The 14,592-nt window shown below is 38.9% G+C and overlaps 1 protein-coding gene across 2 annotated transcripts in view; it reads right to left on the bottom strand.

The window, feature by feature from the left end:
* Positions 1-1,371: 1,371 nt before the first annotated feature.
* Positions 1,372-14,592, bottom strand: part of plxnb2b (plexin b2b) — a 120,793-nt gene continuing 107,572 nt past the window's right edge. The window contains exons 26-37 of one of the 2 annotated variants that reach the window (XM_008312255.3): positions 13,124-13,190; positions 12,671-12,817; positions 11,500-11,656; positions 10,236-10,336; positions 9,647-9,731; positions 9,176-9,327; positions 8,853-9,013; positions 7,001-7,148; positions 6,812-6,876; positions 6,075-6,150; positions 5,083-5,157; positions 1,372-4,600 (exon numbers count right to left, since the gene is read on the bottom strand). In XM_008312255.3, the coding sequence (XP_008310477.1) occupies positions 4,496-4,600; positions 5,083-5,157; positions 6,075-6,150; positions 6,812-6,876; positions 7,001-7,148; positions 8,853-9,013; positions 9,176-9,327; positions 9,647-9,731; positions 10,236-10,336; positions 11,500-11,656; positions 12,671-12,817; positions 13,124-13,190 (1,339 nt within the window). In that variant the 3' untranslated portion in view covers positions 1,372-4,495. The remainder of the gene's footprint in view (positions 4,601-5,082; positions 5,158-6,074; positions 6,151-6,811; positions 6,877-7,000; positions 7,149-8,852; positions 9,014-9,175; positions 9,328-9,646; positions 9,732-10,235; positions 10,337-11,499; positions 11,657-12,670; positions 12,818-13,123; positions 13,191-14,592) is intronic. The other variant, XM_025055901.1, reaches the window with a different exon arrangement.

The raw sequence follows: 14,592 nt of genomic DNA, 5'->3' as shown, positions 1-14,592 counted from the left end.
TTTAAATTATTCATCATTGTTTTTGTTCTTATTAAGGTTTCCTTCTCCTTTTTGTCTACTGGCATGAGAAAAAAAATCATTAGAAGGTTCGTACAATAATGAAACACAACGAGCGTAGCACCAGCTGAGGGGACTGGTTGTTATGTGTAAAACATCGCAGGCAGGAAAACAGAATTGAGCAAAACAACAATTAGGTGCAAACACACTGCAAGGATGACAAATTAAAATCAATTAGTGCCCGTGGCAAAAATACTAACCAGTGACGGCAAACTATTAAAAAAGTCAGAGCTAAAGTACACAAAGAAGCCACCCAGCACTACTATTTTTATCGGAAATATAAAGCACACCACTACATTACCTTTCCTAACACTTGTGTTGGATGGTGTATAAGGTGCAGTGCTGGCAACAGTCAGGTGTAATATTTTTGTGATGGCAGAAGCCCTTGAAGTTGCCGGATCTTTTTGCTGCATCAGTGGTGAGCTCAGCAGTCTTCAGTTTGTCCTAATCCCTGCATCATTGTTTATTAAGCAGTCAGGGCAATGAGTCAGTGAAGCAATTTTGCCTTTCATCTCCCTTTTTTCCATTTTCATTCTTTGCTGTCAGTATTTAATTAATGTATTTGCAGCAATTTTTCAACCTTCACTGCCGGTGACAGAGAGCCTCCCCGACTATTTCCTTATCAATTTGTTTCGAGGAGCCAGACCTTGGTCTCTCGTTTGTATTCTGAAACCTGTGACAGGACCATCATAGAATGTGCTCCACAAGACTGACACTTCTGGGAAGTAATTTGTGGTAATAATTGCCAAGTAAGTCCCTGAAAAGCTTAAGTTCAAGCACGTAGTCTTCTGTTTCTTAAATGATTGATAGGTTTGAATGGGAGGTCGTTTTCAGAAATCCGCCTATTAATCCTGACTTTATATTAGCTTTTCAATGAACCTGGTGTATTTGCGATGAGCTGTATAAATACCAAAATCCTACAGAAAGAAAATCAGTTCAAACCAGAAATAAATCCTCCACCTATGTCTTACATAATCACCCACGGTTATCTTAAATATGCACAGGAGGTGAGGGCTGAGGTAAAGGTGTGAAATTAACAAAACCACAGGAGATATGAAGAGTGTATGTCTCTGAGTTTATTCACGGCAGAGTGAATGATGAAACCTGTGGGTAACTGCTCCAGCCACACACAACCTCTGTCTAATTAAGTTTACCTCCAGTTTACCCAGATGAGTCCAGCACCTTCTCAGCTGCCTTTAGACGAGGGGGAGGAAACTAGTCGTGGTCTTTTGCTAAAATGTCGCGGTTTCTTTCATCATCATCGTAGCACACTGACAAGTTTCAAAATGGAAAAAAGTCTCGACAATTGTACAATTTTTTTTTCTTGTTTCTTTTCATTTTTTTCTCCCAGAACTCAATGCATAGGATTATACAGTTAGAATACAGTATTTCAACATGTTTTACAAAGATTCATATGATATAGCAAACAAGAAATAAAAATAATAACTGCACAGCAGTAAGAAAGGTCATTTGTCGAGTATAGATAGTCATTTATCGTTCACACCGTGGTATAGCTTAAAAACACTGGGCAAAACAACACAATTGGAACAATTTTTCCGCTATATTCAAATCTACATATGGGGCGACGTTTTGACTCCAGACTAATTTGGAAATAACTTGTTTTTAAGAGCGATAGAAATCACATTGGCCACTGATATACATGATTTAATTTTGGCTTTTTTTTTTTTTTTTTTTTGCCACTGCCTTTAAAGTCCTAGTAAGCACACACCACAAACACCCAAACGAAATGCACACGTGGAAACTGCAAGTGTAAAAGAAATCATACTGAATAGTCTTCAGCCTATTGGCACACAAATGGCTGCAGCAGGGCTTTCACCATTTTAGACAGCACACATAATATCACAAGTCCAAATACATTGCTGTGTCTATAGCACTATCTTCATCATAATCACCAAGGTTAATTTAGAAACAATACATCTATGTATCTTCCTATTCAATAAGGCACATTTGTGGTTAAAGAAATGCTCTGAAAGAAGCGTCTTGCATCGACTCAGTCAGCGAGACAGGAGTGAGCAGTAAACAAGAGTGGAGACAGGGATGGAGGCTGCAGTCGGCTTGCAATTAAGATCAAAAGCCTCCCCGCTGATTCCATTATACAGAGTGTCACTCTGCACTGCACTGAGTGGGCAGCGCCAAGTGCTGTTGGTCAGGAAGCCAAGGTGCCATGCTGAGACTGCAGGCAGCCTGGCAGACGCGGGGTCTCTGCTAGCCCCTCCTCTGTCCACGGCAGGAACCATTAACATTCTACGTCTCTCAAGCTCAATATGCTCCATCGGCCGCACGCACTTTCACGATCAGACGGAGGCAGGACAATTAATTCATCCGTCAACACCAAAACCTACAATTGAGGGATAGAGCATGGTGGCGTTTAATGGACCAAGAATGATCAAACCCTCACTCCCATCCTGTCAACAGCCCGGCTCTGACACTGACATGTCAATATTCCAATTATAATAACACTTATGTACATGAGTGAATGTGACGAACCCCAACCCCATCCCACCCACACCGTAGAAAGGCTAGGACCACTATCATTTGTTCAGAGTGTTCTATTTTAGTACCGACTGCATCTCTGAGAGATCGCCCACACGAAATGCAAAAGGGTCTTTCAGAGCTTTAGAGGCAGAATGCATGATAACTAACTGAAAGATTATAGGTGTAATACTAAAAGAATGGCACTAAAAACCGTAGCCCAGTAAATGCACGTACCAGATAAAACAACCAAAGCATATTGCTAATTTACTACTGTGTGGATAACATTAAAACGTTAATGCATCAGTGGCTCAAGGTATTCTTACATTATTGCAGGGCTAATATGACATGACATGGCTCCAAGACAGAGTTATATCATCACTGCTTGTTTAAAAGACATTTTTATAACAAAGAAAAGGATAATAATAATAATAAAATTCAAATTAAAAAATCAGTCATCAAATGAAATGCCTTAACAAACGTCCCCTGTGTGCTTTAAATTGAAGTGGAATGTTATGTATCATGGCACTGTACAGTAAAGGGAGATACACTGTGCTGTTCTTCTTTTCCATAAGCACAAACGGCTTTCTGACTAAAAACAGAAAAAAAGGTTTTTTTTATTTTGTTTTGTTTTTCTTTCTCAACCGTCTTTGAAATAACTGGTGACCTGGTGTACATACCACGCTTATTTATATGAGCCAGTGCATTACTAGATTAACCAGTGTCCTGATAAGGACAGAGTTTAGTTAATGTACAGTGTCCTTATGAGAACCCGGTGGTCTCAGACATAGACTGTATGTAGAAACTGGACAACACCTGTGGGGTTGTTGGGTGAGGCTGTGGAAAAACACCACAACTGTAACGCTGGGTTTGATGTGGTTCGTAAAAAATGTATGTGCAAGAAAGATTTACAATGAATATCAATGTTTTTACCGTCTCGATCATTCTTTGACACTTCATGCAGACAGTTAGGTCCACTGTAAGGTAAAGTATAAGTATCAGAGAATAGGTAGTAAACAGGAAGAGGCTAATATGATTGTGTCACGAAAACCTAAGCTAATGTCACTTCCAAAATCACCAGTGTTCTTCTGGCTGATTCCCCAGCTCCACCCTCAAAAGGACATGGTTCCATCCAGTTCTTATTTACAGTCTAAGGTCTAAAAGCAAAAAATTTAAAAACATATCACTGGCTCCAGTGTTTCACTTTGTGAAGGGTTGGGAGTGGGAGAGAGGGCGGGGGCAATAATGACAGAAAGCAGGCGTACCTTCACCTCCACGCCTGATAGTAGGCATTCTGTGTGCGCACACACGTATCCGTACATTCACACACTATTAAAGTCCAAGTGAACGTGCACTGGAATTGTAGCAACACCCGCTATTGTTCACATGAACTTCACACAGACATCTATGCACACACAGGCTAATAAAAACACTATTTGCACCACGAGGTGATCCATTTAAAAAGATAATTTTTTTTTTCTTATAAAGCTTCCCGCAAGGAGACGGCACGATAAAAAAAATATATAATACAATTCTTAAAACCTTTTTTCTAGACAGAAAGAAATTGAACATCTGATTATCTGCTATGCCAGTGCTTCACAGAGGGGCTTTGTTGTCAGACAGAAAAGTCCTGAACAGCATCAGGGAGCTACGTATATAGCATGAAGCATAAGGGACCAAGCAGACCTTTAAAGTTTGGCAAGTTAGCTTTAAGGCATACCTAAGACCACGTACCTCAACATTTCCTTTTGCTTTTTGCTATTTATCTGCATTTCATCAGTCCCTGTTCGTTACAGTTTACCATACACACCAATAATGCACAAGTCCCTCGCACTTTTCCTTATTTCCATGTTAAAATCTCTGAATAGAAGAAAAAAAAGCCCCTCTGGTCACTGGCAGTATCCGGCTACACCATAACCCAGCTTCCTCCCTTCACTCAGAGGGGTTAGAGATCAGTCACTTTGTTTTCCAGGGCGGCTGCTATCTGCTGGAGCCGCAGGGTCAGCTGTTTACTCTGGGCACCTGGATCCTCTTCCAGAGAAGCGATGATCTGAAAGGAAGGGGAAAAAGGTGGGAAAAATGAAGACAATGAGACAGTGAACGTGAAGAGAGGAGAGGAGAGGATTAACGCAGAATTAGAGCAAAAAAATGACAGAGAGAGAGCTGAGGATGATGGTGCTGTTTGACATCAACGGTCACTAAATATGTTGCTGTTTGCGAGCCCCACTTATAGGAGACTGACAGTCTCAATTATAGAATCTAACATGTTCATTAGGTTTTGTTTACCTCCCCCTCCTCTCTCCCTTTATGACCTGGAGTAGCAAAGTACAATGGACGCATTAAAATCAATTCCCGGAGCAATTTTCCAATTCACATCCCACAGAAATGCTTTCAATTAAAATTTCATACAATCACTCTTCTGGTATATCAGGAGTGAAGTGAGGTAAAAAAAAAAGCAATAACATAGTGAGCAGCAGTGCATTCAGTGGAATAGCCTCCTTTAGGTGTGATAGGAGGAGAAGAGTCTCTTACCCCGTCGTAGTATTTGCTGGCATACTGGTAAAGCTGATGGAGAGCCACTTGAGTGTTCAACTTGTCTGTGTGAGACTGGAAAACACCAACGACACGAAACAGAACTTAGACCATGAGACATTGACAGGTGCCACCAGCCACTATCAAAACAATGACTTAGTAATGACTACAATCCACCAACTCTTTCAAACTAAATTTTGAGTTTTACTTTTTCATATTTTTCTCAACATTTTTCCATAGGAATAATTCCATCATTTGGATTAGTCACAGAAAAAAACAGGTGTCAAACACGTACATTATTTATCTTCCTGCTCCTGCAACATACAGATTGTTCTGTAATATCGATTTGTCTTAATTATTCATGATTAATCGTAACTAATACCTAACTAATCATGATTAATATAAAATGTCAAAACACTGAATAACATTGGCTGTAATAGCTGGATGTTGACTCAAATATTCAATCGTAATTAATAGTGATCTAAATTAATCACGATTAAAGGGTTCGAGAGCCTCAGTTAGAAAGTACAAATATTGCCAGAAAAATAAATAAATGTGTAACTAGTGTAAACATCCCATAATATAAAATGTGAAAACACTGAATTAAATTGGCTGCAATAGTAAAGCTGTGATTTTTAATCTGTATTTTGCATTTTAAAATATACTGTATATATATATATATGCGTGTGTGTGTATTCCAACTATGATTCAGATTCAGATTAGTGGATTTGGACTTAGTCATAAAGGCAGCCCAGACTGTCTTATATTCCTGCGGTATGCTAATTTGAATTAGCAAGTCAAAAGAAATCCCCATGACTACCTCTCCCCAGGTGCATAAGGGAAAAGGCTTAAATGTGCATTAGGTGTGTGCATGCTTGAAGAAAAGCAATTATGGTACAGAAAAACCCCAGTTACTGCGATGAAGCCGAACCAACCAAGAGTGAAATCTTAAAGATATAACATTAATAACAGCCATGAACTGAGTTTCTCACCCGTGAAACCTCTGCCAGATGAGTGTTCATGTCTTGGTCACTGACAGGTACCATCTGCCTAATGCCCTTATAGTAACTACACACACACACACACACACACACACACACACACACACACACACACACACACACACGCACACACAGGAGAGAAGGAAAATACAAAAGAGTTAATATTTGAGATTCGTAATTAGCAAATATTTTATCACAATAAAAAAAACAGAAATACAAAGTTGATAAAATAACACTAGTGCTATCTACAGATATGGAACAAGTGCCCAAAAACTCATCTTCAACAAATTTAGAACTCCATGAAAAAAGAGATCTTGTTTACGGAGAGAGCACAAATTCCAAAGAATCCCACACAGGGCACTGTTGATTTTTTGAATAGATTTCCATATCAGATTATTTTCTTTAGAAAACCTGTCCTGAGCAGTCACATGAAACAAAAGTTCATGTTTTTTCAACTAGTCCGGACATAGTTCTGTTTAGGTCCCAGGTCTGTGTTCATTTAAAAAAATGTTTTAAAATTATTAAAATCTATATAATTGACATCAGGACCAGGATGGGGTTAATATTTACTGCAGTAATATTACAGTTTAAGCCATTAGTTCTGTATTTGTGTGCAAAGTAAAATAAAATGAGATAAAATCTCCCCAATCGTAGAGTGATTGTCGTTGCCTTTTCAAACTCATCATCATCATTATAATTGTGAATGGGCAGCTGATGTTGGGACTTACTCATCCACCATCTTCTTATAGGTGGAGATCTCCTTTGCATAGAGTAGTTTGTTACTTGGAGAGTCCTAGAGTCGGAAAAAACGAGCAGAAAAACATGGGCACTTCAGATAACGTGACCTTCGACATATCAAGTGTGTTTTTTTATTTCTTCATATCTTCTTGAACACTCGCATTCTAAAATCCACTTACCCGGCTGAGTTTGTGTTCACTCTTTGTGCAGGCATCCATGAAAGTCTGGGCGATGACAGAGAGCGAGGCGTCCACCACTTCAGACACGTGGACGTCAAAAGTGAAGTGAGGATTTTTGAGTATATTCACCCAGAACCGCAGGGGAAGGCTGGGAGTTCAGAATATGAAATGAACAAGAAATCAGTATTTTTCCTTCACTTCATCACAATTACAAATGTGCTTCACATAGAGGAACGTCTTGTGTGAGAGACGTTGCCTGAGGTGTTATTGAGTGCAGTACAAAGAAAATACCAGGTCTAATTCTGTCCAGAACAATACACTCCACAGTCAGTCTAATTTAGAATTTCAGACAATGCCGACCTCTGTGAAAATGACTTCCTGTTTCTCACCATAAAGAAGAGAAAGTCAACCTTAAAACACAATTTTTTCAAAAGAAGAGAAAGTCAACCTTAAAACACATTTTTTTCAACAGGACAAAAAAAAAACAAAAAAAAAAACAGCTGTACCACCATAAGTCTCCTCAAACACAAAGTTTTCCTTTGTGTACAAAAGAACACACGCTCCGTATGTTTGTTTCCAACCTGGTATCAGCTTGTGAATTTAAAAGAACACCCAAAATACAACATCTTCTAAAAAGCACTCCTCCCTGATCTGTGTGAAAAGCCAGCCATCTGAGACATGAAGCTCACTGTGTGTAAGATTCACACCGGTTTGGTTACAACTCCAGGGAAGCCTGCTGAGGGGATACAATGCCAGAATAAAAATAGAAACATTTCCATAATCAAAGAATTAAATTAGCCCGGGACATAATTACCATGCCTGTTTGTTGTTATGCCTCATACACAGATTCATATTTAATACATGGCCCCCTTTTCAATTTGATAAACAGAAGGGTTGGCTGAAGAACATGGTGTCGAATGTGGTAAGTAATTAAATTGCTCATCTCCTGTCCTTGTGCGAGTTCTCTCGTGCTAGGCCTACGTCAATCACCTACATCTACATGCAACACGTCGTCTTGTATTCTTGAGCCTTAGCCGGCGTGACACTAATTTATGCACTTAAATGTCACATGGGAGCAGAGGGATGGCAAAGGCAAACCAAGTGAGTTGGAATGATTCATTTGTATTCCGCTCCAACTTTGACAAGTAAGTTTTATTTCATATTAAAGTTATCGTATCTCAGCGTAATGGGCCAACTGTTTGTGCCAGTGTTGTTAAAAGAGAGATGAAAGTCATTTTTACAGGAATAAAAAACTGTTTCCCTACTGAAAAAATTCATTTCCTCCAGACTTTGTATTTTTTCATAATCTTATATTGTAAACCTGTGGACGTTGCAAACAAATGACATGAGCTAATGTTTGATGAGTTAGGATTATACTTCCTATACTGAAAATACTGCAGTTCCTTCCCTACAATACCATATGATCCACATCAATGGTTCTAAAACTATGGCTTGCTGTATCTTTGTTGGTACGTGGGTACGTTTAAATACAACTACATATACGTTATATTTGATATTCTTAACTGTACTTGTTGTAGTAATCTGTAAATGAATAAATTCCTAAAATACTATGCTAAACTGAATACTGCTGTATTTTAATACAAGGAATCATTGATTTAATTCAAGCAGCTAACTGTTAACTCTCAATGAAAAAAAAAAACAAAAAAAGAAAAGAAAACAGAACTAAAGATAATACCAGTGAAAACCTTATAAGTAAGAACATCTTAAAACACTGATTATTATATTCACACACATCCACTCTGTCAACAGAGTGGATGTGTTTACTTTACAATTGCCAACACCTGTTTCTGTCTAAAAACATATTTGAAATGATGTCATACAGTATCCGTACCTGTTAGTCTTCCAGATATGGATAGTCTCCTCGTCCACGTTGTTGTGTTTAAGTGCCTGTTCATCCAAGAAGTCAAAGAAATATTTCACAGCCGGCGGCACCACTGCCCCAGAGCACAGCACGCTGCGGAAGAAGTCGTCCACGAACTGCTGCAACGTTCCCTAAAAGTGCCACAGGTACACGGGTGTTTGTGAGAAATACTGGAATATTTACTTGAGTTTTTTGGGTTTTTTTTAAACTGGACTTGAAAGAGTGAAACTGTTATTTGACAATAACTCGATTAATAAATATATGATTGAATAAATGAACCTTATTTTTCCTACCTTGACAGAAAGGAGCCGCGTCAGATAGATCTCTGTAATGGCTTTAGTCATCGACTTGTCTTTGATGCTTCCTCGTTTTGATTTGATGTCGTCCAGTTCGTCCGCTGGCCTCACCAAATGAAATACCTTGTCATCATCCAGCAGAGCATTTCCTAGGTGAAAAAAAAATTGTTTTCCACCATTATTCATGCTCAGTTTTACAGCTTTACAACTATTCAAATCATGACAAATAGGAGGATGTTTGTCAGCTGAGTTTGAATGCAGACAGAAAAAATGGAATTGTACTGGGTATTGTGAAATGTGGGGAAAAAAGCTAATGTTTTTTAGCATAACTCTAAAATATTCTACATTAAACAACATTTATTAGCATGTATAATTAGAGCAGGATTCTTGACAAAAGCCCAGGAGGAGAAAACCTCAGATAAGCTTTGCATAACCAAGCAGTGATGGGATCAGTGTGTTTGTCCTTACGTTCTTCATGGTTCTCTTGGTTTTGGTCGTAGTTCTGCGGAGTGTGGAGCAGCCTGGATAAAACTAACGTGGCATTATCTCGCACCTGAAAGGAAAAAAGGTCTTCTGTCAGACAAAGTACCACAATCAACAAGTCACACAATAACCTTTGTAGAAACTGAGACAGAGGTCACCCGGGCTTTTTTTAGGGTCTTAGAACTAAATTATAATCAATAAAGAATCATTGTGTGACAACAGCGGTTCTATACTGGGGCATTTACAGGGCATTTTCGCTGATGGCGACCCATTATTGACCCTTTGGATACTGTGATGAGGGTCATTCAGAGGCAGCAAGGATCAAAGAACAGTTGGAAAACAGCAGTTGGCTCAAAGAAGGGAAGTGTGCTTGAAAGTGAGGGATTTGAGGGGGCCAAACGCAGGGCAGGGAGAGGGTATTTAGGAGTGACCTTCATTTCTGTGGATCGATACAAAAAGACTTCAACATCTAACCGGACTGCGATGCTGCCAAAACCACAGGATTAAGCCTAAAATGAAGGAGAAGAGGACGTGTCCAAGTGGCATCAAACCCCACCGTGTTTTCAGAACTTACGTTATAGTGTGCCAGGGTATTGATGCGTTTCCATCTGCCCTCCTTTTGGGAAGTCAAATCCAGATCAGACAAAATCTGCCCTGTTGATCCAGGACGCCACTCTGTAGTTACGACAGAAAAGAAAAGTCATTTATTTGGAAGTAAAACATTTGACACAAAGTCTCAGTTACATTGTATGTAACTAAAATAGAATTCTAAAAATATTTGGCTATTTTTTCATTATTTCAAGTAATCTCTGGAGTATTCTCAAAGCTTTTAACTAACTTCCATCTTAATTTTGTGACTCTAGCTATATATAAGCTAACTATATTAGTTAAAACCAGCTCTGTGGGCTTTTCCTATTAGCACATATTACAGTAGCTTTGTTGTGTGGCTGATTTAAAACTGTGATTCAAGGGATCTACAATTCATTTAGCCCTCTGGCCTCACTTGTGTCAGACGTGTACTGACATTTTTTTTTACTAATTTATGAATTACTTTCATCCTGGAGTAATGCTACAGTAATATAACAGTAATTCTGTCCTTCAAGCAGTCAGCCCTGCCTGTCTCCCCGAGCGTCTTGACACACTTGAGCGTTGTAGGCAGGATGTGACACTTGAGTGTTTTCTGAATACTTTAAATCTAATTCTGAAATGTCATTTGCAGTCTGACACTTTCAATTTAAAAACAACTGCAACCACTTCAGACCTGGCCTCGACACCATCCGCTGTATTGTACATTATTTATTTTCAAGTGCCACTGAGTACAACAGGGTTATCTACGAGATTCCCCATGAAAGAACACAGATCTGTCCTTATCGAAAATTAAAAAAGGGAATGAAAGCTAAAGCTGGCGTGGGAATTAAAATTGCTTCGTTGTAGAAAATGTTTCTGGAGTCTTATATTGTGCAGACAAAAAAAAAAGGTATATGTGTATATATATATGTAGTCACACAAATATATATATATATACACACGTGTATATATGCACATCTATATAGAAATATATATATACACATATATGTTTATATGTAAACATATATAGAAATACAAATATACACATATATTTATATATACAAATATGTATATATATAAATATGTGTATATATATAAACTTGCATATATACACGTGTGTATATTTGTGTGTGTACATATATACATACATATACCACAATTGTTTTTGACTGCACAATATATATATATATATATATATATATAAGATATACAGTATATATATATTTAAAGTGTATTGCTCTTGTTCTTTATTATTGCCCCTGGTCTCTTACCCAGTGTGACACTGTCGACCTTGGGCCGTTGGGAGTACGACAGGTTCCTGTACACCTGCTCTATGATCTTCTCTTTCACCTGTGAGATGGTGTCACAGTTCAACACTTTGACTGGTGTCACATCTGGCCCCTCACCATGCACCAGCACTTGCACAGTCTAAAAGAGAAACACACACACACACATAGGAGAAAATACTTGGTAAATATAAGTGCAGGTCAAATGTATTAATGCACAAACGACAGAAAAAGCCCATTATTAGTATTAAACATGGCCAGAGCACTCGTTCATCAACGTAAATGTGCACCCACAGATCTTTTGACACATTGTTGCCATGGTTACCTGGCTTCTGACATACACATATAGAACACTGGCACGTTGAGGAGTGCTTCCCGCTGAGGGAGGGGAAGACTCCTGTCACCTTGGCTGGCTAATGGCCAATGCTCAGTGGGAATACTCTCTGACCTGTCTCACCTCCCACTCTCAGTCACTCTGACAGTCAGAACTGAGAGACCAATCTACAGACTGGAAGGAGCAGACAAGGAGCAGACTTATATATGCATCTGCATTGAAAGTGATTGAGGGAAAAAAAAAAGAAAAGTGAAGTGAAGCCAAATGGATATGCCATCTGTGAAATTAGGACCATTAGATTATTAAATTGCAGAAGATCCATCATGAAGTGAGACATGTAATTCAGTCTAATTTGATAACTGACATTAACAATACACGCGGGCCTTTTTAGTTGTGCTAAATTAAACAAACAACAGATGCCTTTAAATTTGCTGCCGAAACATAACGTTTTTTTTTTTAACTTCCGACAGCAGCAAAAATTGTTGAACACACCAGGTGGCGCTCACAAAATCATTATAAAGTGGCTTTTAGTCTAGAGACTTTCAACCTAGACTGTGAACTTCTCTGCTATATTGGAACGTGGTCTCTGTGTCATTTTCTAGGCGAAAACACTGACTCTGTAAAATGGATGTAAGACAAAAGTGAGCAGTTGCCTGAGGATTGTAAGGAGCGCTGGTTTCCATAGCAACCCATGCAGTTTGACGAGTGTGGACCTGTTTATTTGAGTTTTTAAAGCAGCTTGTGCATTTTTTATGACTTGCAGATTTTATGTGTGTCGTTTGTTAGTTGTGCGTTTGTGTGTGTTTTTTTTCTCTATCTCACCAGGACGGAGTACTCCACGTCGTCGCCCAACAGGCCAGTGTCGTTAAGCGTGTACTTGGCTTTCTTCACTCGGGCATCCACAGGTCCTTTCTCGATCTGGTGCTTGATGGCGCGGAACAGTTTGTACAAGGGTTCGCCTGCGGAGTCCTGTTACACACACACACATAAAATGCATCTCCAAAGCGCCACAGATGTTGTAAACAAACTAATTGTTGTGATTAGCAGTTAAGAGGAGAAATAAATGCACATCGTCAGTGCTTGCCACCGATGAACAACATGAATTACTCTATAATTAAGAGATTTCAACTTTTTTTTGTCCACCATAACATTAATAGCACTAATAAAACAATCAGATTTGGACCGTCTTAGATAGCTATGTACAGCTGCAATCACAACATACATACAACATAAAAAACTTATTTTGTCAACCCATGACCCTTGACCTCAGTTTACCTTTAAAAACTGATAAAGACAAATGGACATCCAGTTGCAGAGCATCCTTTCCACAACTGTCTCAGACCTGTAACAGCATGAAAGACACAAGTAAATGCGGTGAGTCACGGTGAGAGACAGTATTTTCACATTATGCAGCACACAGTGAACTCTCCGTTGATCCCCTGGGGGGAATCTGCTTTTACCCCATGTACAATTAAACAAACCACAAATAATATTGTTTTTCAAGGGTTGAATTTAGACAACACAAATGGGCAAATGAATATGTTCGTCTTCGTCTTCCAACTAAACCACCGTTTCTCTGTCTGACTCCATTGATTTTAGTACTGAAACTGTCAATAGTGTTTAGGCCAAAGGTCATCAGGGGCATTTTTTTGACTTAAACCCCCTCACACTGGCACCGTTTCTTCACAGATCACCCTTCCTAATGTCAGCTATCCACTGGTGGCTCTTTCTGTTAGCTGTTAGCATTTCTAATTACATGTCTTGTATATAAGGGGGCCTCTGTTGGCACAATGGCTTAATCAGCGTAATGAACCACTCCATTGGGGGATAATTAAGATGTGTATGTTGCCAGGGTGGTTGTGCATATCAAGCAGTTCCTAACCCCTCGCTGAGCAGTGATGAGCAACAGTACTGTCACACAAGTGGGCACCTGCTGACGGTGGTGTCACTGGCTGACCGACCTTGACATTAACACTGCAGTACAGGGTAAATAACAGCACAAAATCAGTCTGGACTTTGTTTGTTTTGTTTGTGTTTCGCAAAGTTAAGTTTTTTAACCCTTCACTTTAATTCATTTATTTGAAGTGTGAAGACCATTTTTTTTTCAACAAACATTATAAATGTTAGCATACTGCAAGCGAATGTTTCCAAAAATCTTTTTGCAGCATCCTAACTTTAGGTAAGTCCTTGTCAAGGCCCCAACATCAACACATTCACAGCTTTTGCTTTAACACTTTAATTAAAAGCTTGTAATTACTTCACACTACTAGTGTTTTATTTAGGTAATATTATGCTTTCATTAAAATCATATATTAGCACTGTGGGACAAATAAAGAAAAAATGATTTAATATGCCTGTCTGCACTTCCCTGCGATCGCTCCATGTCCTCAAAGGGCCCTGCCCCATACTTTGGGAAACACTTCTTGAGGCAAATACTGATAAATAATATTTTGATCAAGTTATACCACCCCAATGTCAGATCATATTCTAAGGCAACGTCCAAAAAGAACCCAATTCGATTTGTCTTGAACATCACGGCCCTGGAGATAAACTCGGATATCATCCGTCAAAAGTTACAGGATGAAAAAAACACAAAGAAAAAATGTCAGAGAAACAGTGGAAGAAAAAGTTTTCTGACGTGTTTTGGGGAGGGAAAAAAAATTATCACAGAAGGAGAAACAGAAGGAAGACGACTGGAATAGATCAAACAGAGAGACTGTCTCTTCACACGAACTACAGCGTTC

This window comes from Cynoglossus semilaevis, chromosome 6 (assembly GCF_000523025.1).
Source record: "Cynoglossus semilaevis isolate Cse_v1.0 chromosome 6, Cse_v1.0, whole genome shotgun sequence".
Taxonomy (NCBI): domain Eukaryota; kingdom Metazoa; phylum Chordata; class Actinopteri; order Pleuronectiformes; family Cynoglossidae; genus Cynoglossus; species Cynoglossus semilaevis.
Note: the sequence above shows the minus strand (reverse complement) of the source record. Positions and strands in the feature narration are given on the sequence as shown.